Here is a 17,335-nt window from a genome sequence, read left to right as displayed (position 1 = left end):
AAATTCTTAGCTTCAAATCTTTATATAGGAAAAATAATGAAAGTATGAATAATGCACTATTTGGGTGTTTGTAACTAAAGTAGCATATATGAAGAGATGTGACAATTGGATTCATGCATCATAGGATGTGGTTTTATTTTGAGGGTTGACCTATTCTCTCCATTTAGTTATTGTATATCCCCTTTGATCTAAATGAAATATTTGTTCTGGTATGATTTGGATTTTTTACTTCAAAAGTTGGTTATTTTAATTGAATTTAGGTATTTTGATATCATACACAACCAAAATCCATATCTTAAATTTATTTAAGTGATTTAATTCTAATTCTCACACATCAAATGATATTTGTAGTCAACTGATGAAATGCAATTTCAATCATGTTCATGTCCACTCTTTAGGAAATTTCTCACCCCATCAAAGAGTGGACCATCATCAACTAGTCTAATTACAGTGAGCATCAGACCTAAACTCACCCTTTTTGGCTTGGTCTAGCTTTCTTGGGAGAACCACTGCGGCTGATTTTCTTTCTAGAAGATTCAACAAACAGATTCTTGTACTTCTCCATTACTCTTTCCTTCTCCTCAGGCAACCCCAGCAGCTCGTATGCATTGCTCACTTTCCGCACTATCGATTTCTCTGGGGGCTTACGGTCAAAAGACTCGAGGCCGTTGAATAGTGTCACGAGCTCCTCGAGCATCTTGTTCCTGTAATACATCGAGACCACAAGCTTGCACAGTTTCCAGGGAACTGAATGTAGATCAAAAGTGAGTTTCTTCTTCCAAATCTCTTGTGCTTCCTCAACTCGGTTATCCATATCCAAGGCATGAATCAGCTGGCCGTATGTCCCGTTGGTGGTGCCCTGTCCCTTGCTTAGCATCCACTTGATAACCTGAACTACCCTGTGCCATTGCTGCTCTTTCTCAAGAGCGCGTAATACATTCTTCAGCGCCCCAATTGGGAAGTCCCGTTCCCACGCAACCCAAGCATCGAGGGCGCTGTACACGGCTTCTTTGCTATCTGGGAGATCCATGAGTGTGCTCACCAGAAAGCTGTTTTTTTCCTTTCTTGGAACGTTCTCTCCTATTTGGCAACGGGGCACACTCCCCATGCCTTTGATCCGATTCTGAGACGTGGAATGGCTAGTGTCCTCTGTTGATTCTTCATTCTTTTGGCTAGAGATTGTGGAGTATCGCATGGCATTGTAGCAAGAAGAGAGGGCCTCGGCTCTTTCGACATTGATTCTGTTACACTGCTTGGCCAGTCTTGTTACAAAAGCTAATCTTGACATTGGTATTGGCTTGTCACTGACTACGGACTAACAACCGCTGATCAGCTTATGTAATGCAAAATCTGGAAATTGGGAAAATGCTGTTAGAAACAATAATCAAACTTTAAAGCAGAGAAACAATTTGTATCCCAAGCTCCCCGAAAAGGAAGAAAGTGGCAGCAGAAAACAGGCAAACATATACGCTTGATTTTCTGATGCAGAGAAAGCTCCCCAAATATGTGTTCCGCCATTTTGATAATGAAGGGCGGCAAAGCTGGGAGCGAACCAACCATGGCGCATTCATTCCCGGTGCTGCTCTACAGATGCAATGGGAGATCGAATGGTACAAGGTACTATACCATTACCATAACTTCTCCTAAAGTTATGCTACAACCCCAATGTATCGGATGTTTATCAACAAACCCGTTCAACCAAATCTTTCGATAAAAGAAATATTTTTTTCATACTTGATCAATGACTCTATTCAACCGAAAAGGGGAGACGAGAAAGAAAGAAAGAATGACAGAAAAAGTAAAAGGACAGATGCAATATCATTCCAAATGTCGTCAACCAGTTAAATTAATATGAATAAAGCACAAGTCAAGAATCACCAAACTCAAATTAGTCTAAGCCAGACAAATTAATGACTAACTCGCTACTTGGAAGAGCATGGTTGAACCCTGCCTCAACAGTTATGCTAAATAATCAGTAAATAGGAACCAATGATTTTTTAATACGGATTTCTGCAGTTTCTGATCAGCTAGGCATTTGATCGAACAGCTAATATGCACAGCGACCAGCACCCGTATTGAACGGCTGGATTCTCAACGTATGAGCTCCATTTCAACTCAATAATACTACAACACAACTCTTTATGAACAAACGATATAACAGCAGTACATGTGCCACACAATTATCAAAGGAATATAAGAAAAGAAACAAAAAGGTTTTCAGTTGATTAATTTTTGAAGTTACCTCTTTCACCAATTCGTCTCTTCCGTTATCGTATGAATCATTCGGCGATCTTACACACAAATCAAGTAGTAAAACCCACCCAAATGCGCTGAGCTCTCTCTCTCTCTCTCTATGCCGCTGCATCCATTATTCTTTACTGTAGTTAATAAGAATAAGAATAAATTATAGTATTTCTAAATGTTCAATTTTCATATTTTCTAGTTTTAATTTGTATACTATATTTTACGCCAGTGAGCTAATTATTTATTATGAGGATGAAGTTATTTATTAAATAATAATAAAATATCCTGATATTTATTTATCTAATCGACCCATTTTACTTAATGGTATAGATACGGATAAATGTCATTTTTCTAAATAAATTAAATATTTTGTACCAATAACCAATATGTAAATAACCCTAAACATGCTATGCCAGAGGAAGGTTAAGGTGAAGATGGCGGTAAGTCGTCATGGCTCTTATGCATTGGGCGACACACGAGCTACAATGGCTCGGACAAAGGGTAGCTATTCCCTAAAACCCGGACTTATACATGCTCATCAAAACTCGAGGAAGGTGAAGGTGAAGAGGGCATAAAGTCGTCATGCACTCATACGGTTATGCCTTGGGCGACACTCGTGCTAAAACGGCCAGAACAAAGGGTCGTGATCCCGCATGGGTGAGCGAAGCCATAAAACCCAAACTTATTCATTCATACTCATAAAAAACTCTATTTAAGATTAATGTTCAATATCTCTCAAAATTGTTTCAATATTACAAGATGTAAGAGTTTACAAAACATTTCAAACAAAACTGATACATGTATAGTTGTATTTATTCTTTGACTTGTACTTCTTGATCTACACTCAAGTTCTAATCACCAATGGAAAAATAAAACAAAAATATCAAGAAAAAGAATATGAATGTGTGATCAAGAAATAAGCAAAAGGGTTTCTAATTACAGTTCCCCAACCACTGGTTGTTCTCCCTCAAGCTCAGATATCACGATCAATGAGTCGCCAGCCTCGAGATTTAGAGGCTCGGATTTGGGAATTGGGTTTATAACCTGCAACGAGCAAAGGGTCGAAAATAGAGCTAAAATGGCCGCAACAAAAGATACAAAGTGAGTAGAGACAGGGCGCATATATACCTTCTTATTGCTTTTAACATAACCGATGGCTACTTCTCTGCGTAGACGCGCTCTTTCTGATAGCTCGTGGAAGCATGGATTCTCGCTTTGTTTCATATAAAGTCCAATATCCTGCCCAAATTCATGAACCAGAGCACATATTCTTTATTTTTCATTTAATTTTCCACTATTAGGACTTATCTAATGTTGTGTGCTCAAAGGTTTTGTACCTTCACATATATTTCGTCTCCTTCTGCGTTAAGAATGTCTTTCCAAACCTCGTTGAGTTCTGTGTTTTCTGCCACTGTAAACATATTATACAATTAATCAATTCGATCCCAGATGAGGCGTTTTGTAGACAAACACGACATAGATGGTTTTGAACCTTGAGCTGTAACAAGGCTCATTACTTCCTCTGCTGCAATATACGTGAGAGTCGGTCTGATCCTTGTTAGCTGCAAAGCAAAGAGGCGCACTCAGTCAGTTGCTTTGATGAAGGGCGATATACAGTAAATATCAAAACAGTTTAAATGTTTAGAAGGAAAACTCACTTGTTTTCCCAATTTTGAATCGATAATCTCAGCTACGAGATTTTGCACCTGCGAATTTATGAAAGTAGACAGTTTGAAGAGGACGTAGATCAAAACAAACACTAAATGAAGCAGTTAACATGACACTGAAAATTGTGTTGAAAGTTGAATTTCATGTCGAAAAGCCTCACCTTTACTCCAAGCTTTGCACATATACTTTCAGCAAGAAGAAGAGCATATGCAGAATTTTTGTCACACCTTGATAGATCTAAATAACAAACAAATAATTAATAATTATAATTAAGCTATTCTAAACGAAACCTAGTTTAGCTCCTTTTACCTCCACCTTGCCACTCTTTATCAGATACCACGACGACTGAAAATGGAACATCTTCATCTTTTTTTATGCTGGTTCGCATGTTGTTAATGGAGTCCTCTAAAGTGCAGTATTCCATTGGATTTCCGACCTGAAATGGGCAACAAATACGAGTCAAACTGAGTGACAGCAAATGAGAAAACTGGAAAACTAAAATTAATTCGAAATCTCGAATGACTTTACTCTGTGGGAAACTTGAATATTTTTTAGCTTTCCTTGACCGAAAAGCTTGAATGATCTATATCGTTCATCCAAAGGAACATCTGACAAAATCTCCTGCACTTGTGGCCAAAATATACAAACCTTAGTCTAAAGAGATTTGTGAAACCAAGCATAAGAAGACGAGAACTGCTGAGCTATACAAGCCCGGGAGTGCTTTTCGAGATTAGAATAAAACCATTTCATCGTGAAAATTGGTGATAAGAGATTATTCAAAATCTAATGTAGAAAACAATTTACCACCACACTGCCGGGTCCAAGGTAGTTGTCATATTCCTCAATCATCTCAACAACAGCAGGGCGCCATCCGAGCACCAATAGACGCTCTTTCGGACCAATGCATGAATCTGATGCCTGCATGCCACAAAATACAAAGATATCAATAAGAGAGAATAATAAAGTCCTTGCAGTCTCCAACACAAAGGTATACCTTTGAACCCGATCTATTTGGCCTTCTTACTACATTGTCCAGCCTCCCTCTTGCAAAATCAAGTGTTCGATTGAGGAATTCACTATTTTGCTTGATGGTTTCCAGATTATTGATTGAGTTATCATTATCGATAACTTCATAAGGGTATGAGAGCTGTGGTTTTTTCTTCCCATGCACGGGTGCGATAAATAAGACCTGCATGTATCACATGTGTTCAAAATAAGCTGTTCCAAATATTTAAGCACCATGAATTAGAATAATAGGATGGTTAAACAGACATCTGATCATGATAAAAGCGTAAATGTATCCAATACAAGTATTGTTTATATACCTTGTCAGTTTCTTGCAAGATTTCTTCGTCACTTGGATGAAAATATATCGTCCCATCCCTATAAAGACCACAAACAACAGCCTACGGAGGTAATCAAAACAGGAAAATAAGAAATCGGTCGGTTTATAACATTTGACAAATGCAGACAATTCTATGGATTACCTCTTGGAATCCACGTCTCAACTGTCTGTATGTTAGTCCTACTAAATGAGGAAAATTACAAAGGTTGAATACATTTTCTGCCAAATTACAGAGGTTTAATACATCAGAAATCAGTAGGATAAAGTTCCCTCTCTTCTGTGGTAAATGTTAACAAAAAAGGAGATGTAGAAGCAAAGTGTGACCAAAAGAAAGAAAATAGCAAGTAGTCCTTGTGAAACTGAAGAGAAAAAAAAAGAAACTTAAATTACTTCGATAATCGAGCAAGTGTTTGTATATCTTTATTAGTCCTTTCTGGCGAGAGCACTGAACAAATAATTTGGAGGTGACATTTTCCACGGGTTCCACCTTCATTCCTGAGATTGATTTCAAAAGCTCACGAGTATTTGAACTAGAAACCTGTACCACAAAAAAGGAGTAAATATTCCCGTTTATAATCCAAGAGAAAGAAAAAAGAACGTATGCAGACCTCCACAATGGTAGGCACAGAGTTCATCGAGGGAAGGGGTTGAAGTGCAAGAACCGACAGAAATGCATCCGAGTCAACTTCATATCTGAAAAGCAGAAGAGTAAATACACATGAAAACAGAGACATATCCGAGTCAACTTCATATATCCAAAGGCTGGTGAGGGTGGGTGCTGGAAGTCTGATTCAAGCAACCAATCATGATCTATCTGATTTTTACCGATCTTCCTTTGTTGGCAGTATAATAATGGCACGTGCTTTATTGGCTGCAGCTCTTTCAAATGATTTGGTTAAACTAAGACTACAACTGCAGAAGAGAGGTTATGTCAGACATAGGGCAGACAACCTGAAGTAACAATGAAGATATATCAAAGTGCGTTCTTTCATGAATTTCAGATACTGTAGCATAAGCTATTGTAAAACTATTACCTTGATTATTAAAAACTGACAGAACATATTTAGAAGTTTAATGCAAAAACACCAAGTATATCTACCTTTTTGTTAGAACATCAATATGTCTGAGATCTTTGGCCATGTTTTCAGCCAGTTTGTCCATCTGCTTCCTAGGAAGGTCGGCCATTAGAAGAATTCTCTGTCTCCTGTAAACTCTAAGAGGTTAGAACCATTTAAACAACATAAAAAACAAGATCTAAAAGCAATTACCTAGCAGTGGCAGTTCCCAAACGAACAGCAAACTCGTGGTACTTATTCAGCTGCTTCAAAACAAAGCTCAAACGGCTATTCGATCCACAAATGATTATATGATCCGTCTCTAGAACTTGCATCTGTGCCCCTTCTCTGAGTCTGTGCATATTATGCTGTTGAAAATGTAATCAGGATTATGACTTCTGATAAGCTAACGAGGCATAATTTTTTGGCGTGATCTTACCCTAAATTGCTCAGTCATCGTGCTCAACAGACGGGAATAGAATAGTATACCCCATATAGCAAGCACAAAGCCTATAACGCGTTCGATCCGAGTTCTTTGCTGCAGTTGAAGTCGGAAGAGGACAGTTAAAATTGAAAGTTACTTCTCAACATCTTTTTAGTGATACAATGAGAGTTACGTTTTCTCAAGGACAATAGTGAATGGATAAAGACGAATCACACTTTCAGGTGTGTGGATGATGAACATAAGCAAGCCCAAGCCTCCCAATAGCAATCCTCGAGAGTCTGAGTGCCACCCTTGCTAACCCTGTAGTCCTCCATAATATACATTTCCACATCAGTCCACGCTTGAGATTCCAGTACAGAAGATGTTATTATAGATAGAAAAAATTATCCTGATCATAACTAATTATATATCTTAAGTGTGCATGTTGTCGTTGAAATGCAGAACATGTGTTTGATATGACGAAGTTCCATTTTTGTAATACTACAAAACCATGAAATATAACAAAACATAAAGGAAAAAAAAGTTGTATATATTGTTCGACTAAGAAAATGGCACCCTTAAAAATGGCTTCTTAAGTTTGACAGTACAAAAACTGCAAACAGCAAAAAGAGCAATAATTATTATCTAAAATAGCTCCAAAAAGAATGATTGGTACTCAACCTGAACTTAAAGAAGAGAAAACCACCGATAACAACAAATGAGAAGCATGCTGCGAGGAGCACAACAAAAAACCTGCAGAAACTCAGATCAAGAACTTCTAATCAGTTTAATGCAAATACTGGTTACCACAAGAAAGTGTAAGTGAGCTGACGCAAAACATAATTATAAACAAAAAATAACAGGAAAAAGACATCACTTCAACGACTCCATGAGACCACTGAACAGCTTATATACATAGAAGCTTTACCACAAGAAAGCATAAATGAGCTAATGAGCTAATGTAAACATAACAAAAAAAAAAGACATCACTTTGACGACTCCATGAGACCACGGAACAGCTTATATGTAGTAGCTTTTGTATTGTGACTAGGAACGTGCACATTCAAACAATTTTCAGAATAGTCCAGTAGACTGACTATTTATCTAGAGTACTGGATTTGAAGATTGCATTGATTAATATCAACGAGAAAATGGCTCGCTAGAATAGACTATTTCCACCGTCTACCACTCTGATTCTGTCACGAATTTCTCATGTACCAAGATATATAAAAATTCAATCCATTCCCCATCTATTAGGATTGTTCAATTTTGTAAAACATCTTGGAGTCCAAGGTTAAGTAAGATTCAGATGTTAACAATCAGAGTCTTCAAACTATAAAAATAGTTTTATCTGAGAAAATTAACAATCCGGACAAAAGTCATGTGAATACATGCATCAGTTTCAGTCAGTCTGATTGGAGGAGCTTAGAAGAAAATGGCATTTCATGCTCTTACGTGGCAACATTTCTCTCAAGCTGTATGTTGAATAAATAAATTAAACGAGCGATATTCCATCTGATATCTTGAAATGAAGGCATAGACACATCCAATTGAAGCGGTGTTGGTTTACTCAAGGAACTGGACATGCACGCAAAAAGTGAGTTTGAAGCTCCAAACGTTTGAACAGCATGACGGAGTGATTCTTGAACAACTTCGATAACTTTTTTCTTGTAGTTTAGATGTATTAATCTAATCAAGAAATAAGATGAGAGGGATGCCATCGAGAGTTTAGCTCCAAAAACCTGCACGGGCTTCAATGTCAGTTAGTATTTAGTTGCTCAGTTATCCATATCAACATACAACACATATACGTGTGAGGGCCTCTCAAACAGTCCTATTGGAAGTTAGTAGATGCTTGAGATTAAAAAGGCAATGATTAAACGAAAAATAAAAGAAACAGTAAGTTCCATGTTTTATTGCATGATGTCTGTATCCTGGAAATACAAGTGCTAGTTTATGTTTAGAAATGTAAATAGCAATCATTCTTCACCCTTGGATCATTCTGTTTTATGCAATATCCACTTTTGACTTTTTTCTGTTTGCAGACTAGGATATCAGTAAAATTGGTAGCATAGAGTAGCTATAGCAATAATCTTTTACAAGATTTAGAACTTTCCACTATTAGATGTTTTCAGTCCTTGCTGTTCCTTTTCAAATTCTTTAATTCTATTCAATTTCCAAAGATAAAAACAAATTAATGAAATAGCAATGTATATATCTGATAGAAGGGTAATTGTGCCTAAATACACGAACTTTCACCAAATTCTAGTTTTGCACAAGAACTATTAATTTGCCGTCAATTGACAACTGTGTGAAAGATCAGATTTTGGATGAACTATTAGTTCGTATATTTGGAAGCATGACTGTAAGTTCAGGTCTGTCACCAAAATTCAATGAAATCATGAAAAATGTGTATCTAGGCCATTTACCCCAAAAACAACAATTGAACATACTATAAGATAGTTTTAAATTGGAATTTATGAAAGGGGATTATACATTCTTAAAACATGATTACCCAAATATTTCATGAAAATAATGTAATAGTTCATGTCAATTACCACAACATATCCAATCACATAACTGCATATATTTCTTGTTACAAACCAATATGTGTAGTATCTGCCCTGGATTTTGAAAAGCACGCACCTCAGAACTACTTGTCAAATCTGTCTCCGGAATACTAGAATTCACTTTGCTGCAAAGGCATCTCCCTGAAGGACCAAGCTTCATCTTCGTTTTCCATTTCTCTGGCAAAATCATTTTGACATACTCTCAAATCTACTATAAAACCCTTACAATAGTAGTACGTTATTTAAGATCAAATGACGAAATGCTTTTAAGAATATCCATATTCCCTCACCTCTATTGTTTATTAACATAATATCTACATGACCCGTCGAAATGGGGATCCACAAACGCGAAGAAATCCTTGAGTTTCTGAAAAACATCCAGCACCCCCATCAGTCGAAGGAATACAAACTCAATATGCACCAATTAAACTTAGAAAAGGGAACACATTCAAAAGTAACAGATCAAATGGTATAAAGCACAGATAGGATAAATCATGTTACTGATACAACAAGGAAGACTGCTTTTAAGCTCTGCTTCGTTGTACCAACAATTTACAATTCCATATAATTAAAACAATATAAAAGAACAATCAAAATATCTGATTGACAAAGTCCAAAATAAATCCATCACCACACAATACTCAATCCTCTATTCTCTTCTAAACAGAACAAACATTTCTATTAACCTGAACAAACTCATTGGCAACCATAGAAACTCCAAATGAGATACAATCACAATCAGTGTAGGATTTAGCCATAATTTTAGTTTAAAGTAATTTCAGTTTTCCATAAATAACCACCCCCAAATAACCCAATATGCAAACTTCAACCATGGAAACACGGCCTTTAATTGTTGGACAGAATCATCTACGGCTGATGAAATCAAAACTGATTGAGACATTGGTTGGGAAATTTTCACATACATCATGTGTGTATTCCCATTCACAACCGTTGCCCGTTGCATGAAGCTGGTTTAATTCGCAAAAAGGATAAAGATTGAATCTTTTGCATTTTTCGATAGATTCGGAGCAAAAGGGTGACCTTTTATATGAGCTGAAATTCGATTCTGAACTTCTCGTTGAAATCCATGGGCGCAAACTGTGTAACTGCAGCATCGCTTCTCTCACTTCCCACACACTCTCTCTCTCTCTCTCTCTACAAATTTATACAGATATGGGTGAGAAGCAGAGGTGGGTTCTTGAAGATCTTGAGATTCATCAATGCATGTCTGAGTTTTTGCACAAAATGAAAGTGGAAGAAACCAAGAAAGCAGCAACTGCCACTGAGCCCAAATTTATATGAATCGTTTCATTTGATCTACAAAAATACAATAAAATGATTTTATTTTATTTAACTTTATGTGATTTTATCTTTTATAGGAAAGGTGTTTTGATATAACATTTGACTAATTTCCACCACCCACTCCACTTCTAATATTTGGTTGGATTTAGTCAAATTATATTAGTAATTCTTTAAACCTTAACATCGTTGTACTATTGATGTTTGTTTTGTTCAATCTTTATAGTACTATTATTTTTTTGTTTTAAAATTCATGTAGTGTTAATTTCATCATTATTTCTATGCTAATTTTTTTATGTTTCAATATCATATTTCAATCTGTTTAACTTCTAATTGAAAATTGAAAATAATATTAGCAATGCATTCAATAGGAGCCTAGCCAAGTGGGGTTGAAGGTAGGGAGTCGACCAAAACTCCATTAAATTAAACATTTAGATCTAGCGACGACCTAATTGCCTGATAACTTTGCTCCAATCATTTAGGGTTTGAATTTCGTAGGTTCTTCATTATATAGTCATTGTTAGTGGCTTAGTGATAAGGCTAATTTCATGCATCGGTAATGGGGTTAAATTCAACAATTTACGGGGTCTAACACATCTTTTAAGCCAGGTGTGTAGAAGAAATCGCCAGGTTCAGGAAGGAAGGAAGATAATCGCCTGGAGAAGGAAATTGGCGAGAAAGTGAGCAGAATGAAGAAAAATTGCCAGACGGAGGAGATCATTAGCTGGAGGGCAGAACGGAGAATTCAAGAGAAAAGCTTCTAGAAGATCGCCTCCACATCTATAAAAGAGAAAGCATGCAACATGAATGGGAGATAATTTTTGATATATATATATTTTTTTTACTTTTTGGCTCTGAGCTCACTTTCACACACTTCTACACACACTTGGGGTGATCGGAAATCTGAGGGTTTTGGGGTCATTTTCGGTTTGATGTTGTGTACCACCGTCCTTACGTAGGGCGAAGAAACATTTTACTGTTTTCATTTTAGTTTTCTATTCAGATTTCTACCGAGTCTTCGCTGTTCGAAGCTCGACTTTCGTTGTGTTGTTGAAATCTCGTTTAACTATCTATGGAATTTCTATTTGCTGTCATGAATGATGCTGATGTTGAGGTTTGTTTGTGTTTGATTCTGAGTTTGTGGGTGTTTACTTGAATGGATACTTTTCGCACTTGATCTGGTGAATTAGAGTTGAATCGTGGTTGGATTGTCGTTGATCGGAGTGGATCTGTTGAATCGGAGCTCATGGAGTTTTTTTTTGTTGTAGTTTGGTTCGGATTGCTTGGATCCGGAGTGGATTAAGCGTCCAACGTGTGGATCTGAAGCAGAGTTGGGGAATTGTGCATGAACTTGATATTTCGTTTCTGTGTTTCTGTTTACTTAGTCTAGTAGGTGTAGATCTGTTCAGTTTCAGATTAATCACCAGTTTCCGACGTCTGAATTATGTTGTTCTGTTTGAATATGGGTTATTACTCTGTTTTCTCCATGTTCGAGCTTGAATCAAGTGATAAGATGCAGATCGTTGTTTGTTAGAATTAGTTATTTGCAGCTTTTCATCTGTACTTTACCGTTTCGGGAAATGGTCCCCACTGCATGTTTGATCTCTGTTTATTTAGTTTAGGAAGTCGTTTACTAGGTCGAGGAAGTTTGTTTGAGATATTGAAGTTAAGATGATGTCCCATGTCCGCATGATATTTACAGTTTCCTAGGTCTAGTGTTAGTTTTCATTACCCAACCTAGTTGTAATTTTCTTTCTCAACCCAAATTTGTGTGGCAGCAGTCAATTTCTTTTCCAGAATCTTTTAAATGTCTTCTTACGCATCCATCTTAGTGGGATCGATCCCTACTTCCCTGTACTAATTCATAGTATAGCGGGTTGAGGGTTTTGAACGCGGAATTTGTGTGTCCGACGACCGAGACTCCCAGGATCCTCTGAGTTTCTAGATCTTGTGATTTAGCGGATTCTCTGGACTTGAGAGGCTTGACCTAGCACAAAAACACACACACTTTCTCTAATACCAAGCTTTCACTTAGTTCAGATCGTTGATCTGCATCTATCTTCTGAAATTAGCAACAATCTTGTTTATTATATTTTACCTAGTAAATTTCATTTTCTAAATCCAAAAAACGAGTGTGTTTCACTCCACAATTTGACAATTAAGTGTGCTTCGTTTTCTATTATCATTTGATTAAAAGGGATATTAACAAATTACTTTTGAAAGCAAATGTCCTTTTTTAGCATTATTGTAAAATGGTTTTTTTTTATATGATAGAAAAGGCTCCAACCATTCTAACTCAAATTCTAAGAGAGAAAAGGTTTTTTTAGTATTGTAAAATCGTAGTAGATTTTAATATATCATTAATCAAAACATTAATGTATATACTCCAACTCAAATTCTGAGGTCCTAAACGCACTACTAATTACTCTGACTTCTCATAAAATAGTAACAATACCTAACTCATGTGTTGGTGGAATTGCCAGAATTTATAAGTACTAATGAGTTGTCACAAAACATTTGATAACGAAACTGGTTATTGTGTTTATCAATAAATATTTAACGGTGGTTATAAATCATACAGTAGCACAAACAAATAAAACATTGACGTTGATAATGCATATGGTCCAAAGCCAAGAGCCAATAAGGCAATTAATTATTAAATATAATATCATGAAATTTTATTTTTCTTATCTCATACAAGCAGGTATAAAAATGATGAATTTGATGATGCTCAAAATAATATAATCTAATAGAATAAGTATTTTGTATCTTTTTATTTTATGTTTTTATTGATATTAAAAATAACATCATTCTGAACATTACTATTGTTGAATATATATATACATATATGTATTCAGATTAATGTGTAAAAAATTGTTAAAAGGAAAACTAATTTCATCAATTGATTAGATGTGATCTGATAGTTGATATGGAAGCCACTTGGAATTTAAAAATTAATAAAATAATCGAAAAGGATAAAAATGGTAAAACACAATTGTACATGACTTCGCTACATGATGTAGTTATATTTGTACATGATGTTCTATTAGTACATGATGTTAATGTATGAAAATAGTATTTTAATGTACGAGTCTCACACATTAATGTACGCATGTGACTGAATAATGTACACATTATCATAGGTATATCGTACATTACTATCCAACTCATGCTTTTTTGGATAGAAACTATACTATATAGCATCTACAAATTCACAAAAGCATGAGTCGGACGATAATGTACGATATACCCATGATAATGTACATTACCGTACATTATCATGGGTATATCGTACATTACTATCCGACTCATGCTTTTATGAATTTGTAGATGCTATATAGTATAGCTTCAATCCAAAAAAGCATGAGTCGAATAGTAATGTACGATATACCCATGATAATGGTAATGTACGATATACTCATGATAATGTACATTATCGCACATTATCATGGGTATATCGTACATTACTATCCGACTCATGCTTTTGTGAATTTGTAGATGCTATATAGTATAGCTTCCATCTAAAAAAACATGAGTCGGACGATAATGTACGATATACCCATGATAATGTACATTACCGTACATTATCATGGGTATATCGTACGTCACTTATCCAGTAATGTAGCATCGTATTAATTCCCTTAGGGCAGAAAGTTAACATCATTCACCAAGGGTTTAGTAGTCCATGGGGCTAGGGTGTAGTACCATCATATTAACATAACGTTCACTAACCGGAGGAAGTTAGATCCAGTCCCCTAGGGTTAACTTATCCATAGGGCTAGCGTATAGTATCCATAAGATTACCCTAGTAAACATTGTGTTACTGAGTCGGTACTACACCCTAGCCTTATGGATTGCTAAACCCTTGGGGAATGGATATAACTTTCACCACTCATTCAATAAACTATAATCTACGTTACGTAGAAGTGAAATATACAATTAAAACACATTAATGTTTACATTTATAACACATTAATGTATACATTAAGTTAATGTACTAATTCATATAAATGATGTAACAGTAATATACCCAAATTGCCCTTTAATGTACGAAAATGGTATAATAATATACGACGATGCTTTTAATCGTAGCCATTAGATTAATAGATCCAATGGATTATATTAGTCCTATGTTTTATACCAGGGGTGATAAGGAGGGTAATGCACCCATATATATATATATACATATATATGGGACAAATAAAAAAAATTAAAATTTTATGATTTAATAATATATTTTCAAACCTTGTAGATCATTGAGATGAACTTGAGTTTGATTAAATTTTATAATTTAAGTAATTATTATTCAAAAAAACTGTTTTTTCTTTTTCTTTTATTTATATATACAGAGTTAAATTGTATGCATCTCATATGGTCCAGTCCAAAATTCTGACATGTGCTAAAATTATAATATGTCAATATTTTGGAATGAGAAAGACCCTGTCATTTTTTTTTTTTGATTTTTTTTTTGAAGTTCCTTCTAATGTGCATGATTTTTTCAATCACCACAACATTTGATGATTGGAGCAAGATTTTAATACTAATATTCATGTTTTAATTTCAACTAATTCCAATACACACCATGAAAAATTATTGGTTCTGGTACGCATTACTATAACATAGTACTTACTCCATATGTTTACGTGTGATAATGTCTTTTATTTTGAATATAAATGTCAGACGTTTGGACTCATATTTGAATTAAAAAATCTCACAGTGGTGTGCTATAGGGACATGATAATGTTCTCATTATTTTTAATTCTAATTATAATTTGCAATAATTCAAGGGTAAAATGTCGTCCGCACCGTGCGCACGTTAAAGCCTAAGAACACACTATTGTTCATGTTTTTATAGACGAGAATGGCAGAGTAAGATATTTAACGATGAGCGCTTAAGAAGATATTTCATGAATTTTTTTCCTTTTAGAAATCAAAACAAAAATTTAACTAAATTTCCATAATCTGAGCAATCTCCAAAATAAAAATCCTATATTTTTGTTATAGCTTATTGATATTATTATAAAACAAAAGGGAATAGTAAAAAATGAAAAAATGGATTAGTCATAGGATTAAAATATGGAACAAATTCTCATATCTCAAATTAACTAATTTAATACTAATATTTTTAAAAATAATTATAGTTTTAATATAAAATTCCTAGAAATTTTCAAAATTGTTCCAGCTAAACGTGCGAGAAATCGATTCATGGATTAAAACATGTAACAAAAGTACAATAAATATTAATAAGAATATAGATACACAATAAAAAATACTAGTATCTTGCAAATTTTAACTTATAAAACGATCTCAAGATATTTATGAATGTAAAAATTAAATCATCTAGAAAACAAGATTGGGGAAAGTGGTGAACCTTCCCTTTCTCACTCATTATTTTTTTGAAACGACTCCCATGCGTATGCTTTAATCGTATTTTGGTGGAAAATTTTAAATGTAGGAGTACTATTTCTAGCCACAACTCAACTACTCTTCAACTAAGAGAAATGTGTTGCAAGTGCATATATAATGATAAGATATGCTTCAATTTTTTTCAAGAATCAAACGTCATGCATATGCCAAAAATATTCCTGTCAGCCTGATTTTCCATACTTGATTGTATATTTACTTTTCCTTTATTTATTACTAGTACTTAATTTTTTTGGAATTTTTATTGTTGGTATCCTTTATAATTAGGCCATCCGCAATGGGGCGGACGATGGCACGCCCGATGGCGCGTATCGTCCGCGCCCGCCATATTCCGCCCCATTGCGGGTGCGTGACATAGGCCGCGAACGATCGTCGCGCCCTATACTAAAGGCGCGGAGTATAGGGTAGACGATGCCCATCGTCCGCGCCATCGTCCGCCCCATTGCGGCCTACGCGGACGATGGCCGCGGACGATAGGCCATCGTCCGCACCATCGTCCGGCCCACTGTGGTCTACGTGGACGATCGACGAGGACGATGGCACGCGGTTTCGTTTTTTTATAAATAGAGTTCATTTGTAATATCATTTCACGATTTCAGTTTCGAAACTTATTATTACATTTACATAATTACTGCGAAATGGATTCAAGTCCCAATAGTCCTATGTTTAGCGGAGAGGCGCGTTGGCCGGGTACAGAACCCGGCGAATATCGTTCGTTCGACGCCGACACCCAGTACGATCCCGATTTCAGTACTGAATCGTACGTGTTGTCTGACATGGAGCCGTCTTCCGATCCCGAACCCGTCGCGACCGCTTCCGCCCCAGCCAAAAAGAAGCGGAACCGGCAGCGGGCGCAGAAGTTGCCGCCTCCCGGAAATTGCGATGAGTACGCCCTCGGCCGTACGAACTACACCGACGACGAAACCCTCATTTTGGCACGGTGTTGGGTAGATATATCAGAAGACCCGATTTTCGCAAACAACCAGAGGCAGGGCGCGTACTGGGAGCGCATCGCCGGCCTCTACAATGAGGCCAAGCCATCGACCGCGTACAAGCGCAAACGTGAGCAACTCCGCAAGCACTGGGATCAAGTGAAGAAGCAAGTGAACTTGTACGCGGCGGAGTTCGAGAAGTCCACGCGAGCACAAGGCCATAGGGCGCGCCTTAGGGCGCCCCACTGCAGGTGGGGGGAAGGGGGATAAAACTGATGACGTGGCGCGCCATAGGGCGCGCCTTAGGGTGCCCCACTGATGCCCTTATAGGCCACACACGGGTCTCTCGTCTTTAAGAAGAAAAAGGAAAATGG

General features: G+C 36.3%; 2 protein-coding genes across 5 annotated transcripts; both read right to left on the bottom strand.

Moving 5' to 3' along the window:
• Positions 1-339: 339 nt before the first annotated feature.
• On the bottom strand, positions 340-2,453 carry LOC121777723 (pentatricopeptide repeat-containing protein At4g18975, chloroplastic-like). Its single transcript, XM_042175068.1, has 2 exons — positions 2,243-2,453; positions 340-1,350 (listed from the first exon to the last, which is right to left on the bottom strand). The coding sequence occupies exon 2, from the start codon at positions 1,286-1,288 to the stop codon at positions 470-472; it is 819 nt and encodes a 272-aa protein (XP_042031002.1). The 5' UTR covers positions 1,289-1,350; positions 2,243-2,453; the 3' UTR covers positions 340-469.
• Positions 2,454-2,937: 484 nt separating this feature from the next.
• LOC121777816 (putative ion channel POLLUX-like 2) lies at positions 2,938-10,613 on the bottom strand. Of its 4 annotated transcripts, none has more exons than XM_042175170.1 (24): positions 10,348-10,613; positions 9,597-9,673; positions 9,383-9,483; positions 8,192-8,487; positions 7,418-7,489; positions 6,973-7,057; positions 6,752-6,850; positions 6,526-6,680; positions 6,357-6,461; positions 6,083-6,169; positions 5,866-5,950; positions 5,648-5,795; positions 5,400-5,476; positions 5,238-5,318; positions 4,907-5,101; positions 4,717-4,830; positions 4,441-4,533; positions 4,222-4,348; positions 4,073-4,149; positions 3,903-3,950; positions 3,737-3,806; positions 3,582-3,655; positions 3,373-3,483; positions 2,938-3,288 (listed from the first exon to the last, which is right to left on the bottom strand). In XM_042175170.1, the coding sequence occupies exons 1-24, from the start codon at positions 10,419-10,421 to the stop codon at positions 3,181-3,183; spliced, it is 2,559 nt and encodes an 852-aa protein (XP_042031104.1). In that variant the 5' UTR covers positions 10,422-10,613; the 3' UTR covers positions 2,938-3,180. The 4 variants fall into 4 exon arrangements, with proteins under 4 accessions (XP_042031104.1, XP_042031105.1, XP_042031106.1 ...); XM_042175171.1 differs by having other exon boundaries at positions 8,192-8,478; XM_042175172.1 differs by lacking the exon at positions 10,348-10,613 and having other exon boundaries at positions 9,383-9,517; positions 9,597-9,661.
• Between the last annotated feature and the right edge of the window lie 6,722 nt (positions 10,614-17,335).

This window comes from Salvia splendens, chromosome 18 (genome assembly GCF_004379255.2).
Source record: "Salvia splendens isolate huo1 chromosome 18, SspV2, whole genome shotgun sequence".
Lineage (NCBI taxonomy): Eukaryota > Viridiplantae > Streptophyta > Magnoliopsida > Lamiales > Lamiaceae > Salvia > Salvia splendens.
The sequence above is the reverse complement of the archived record's forward strand: the minus strand, read 5'-3'. Positions and strand labels throughout refer to the sequence as shown.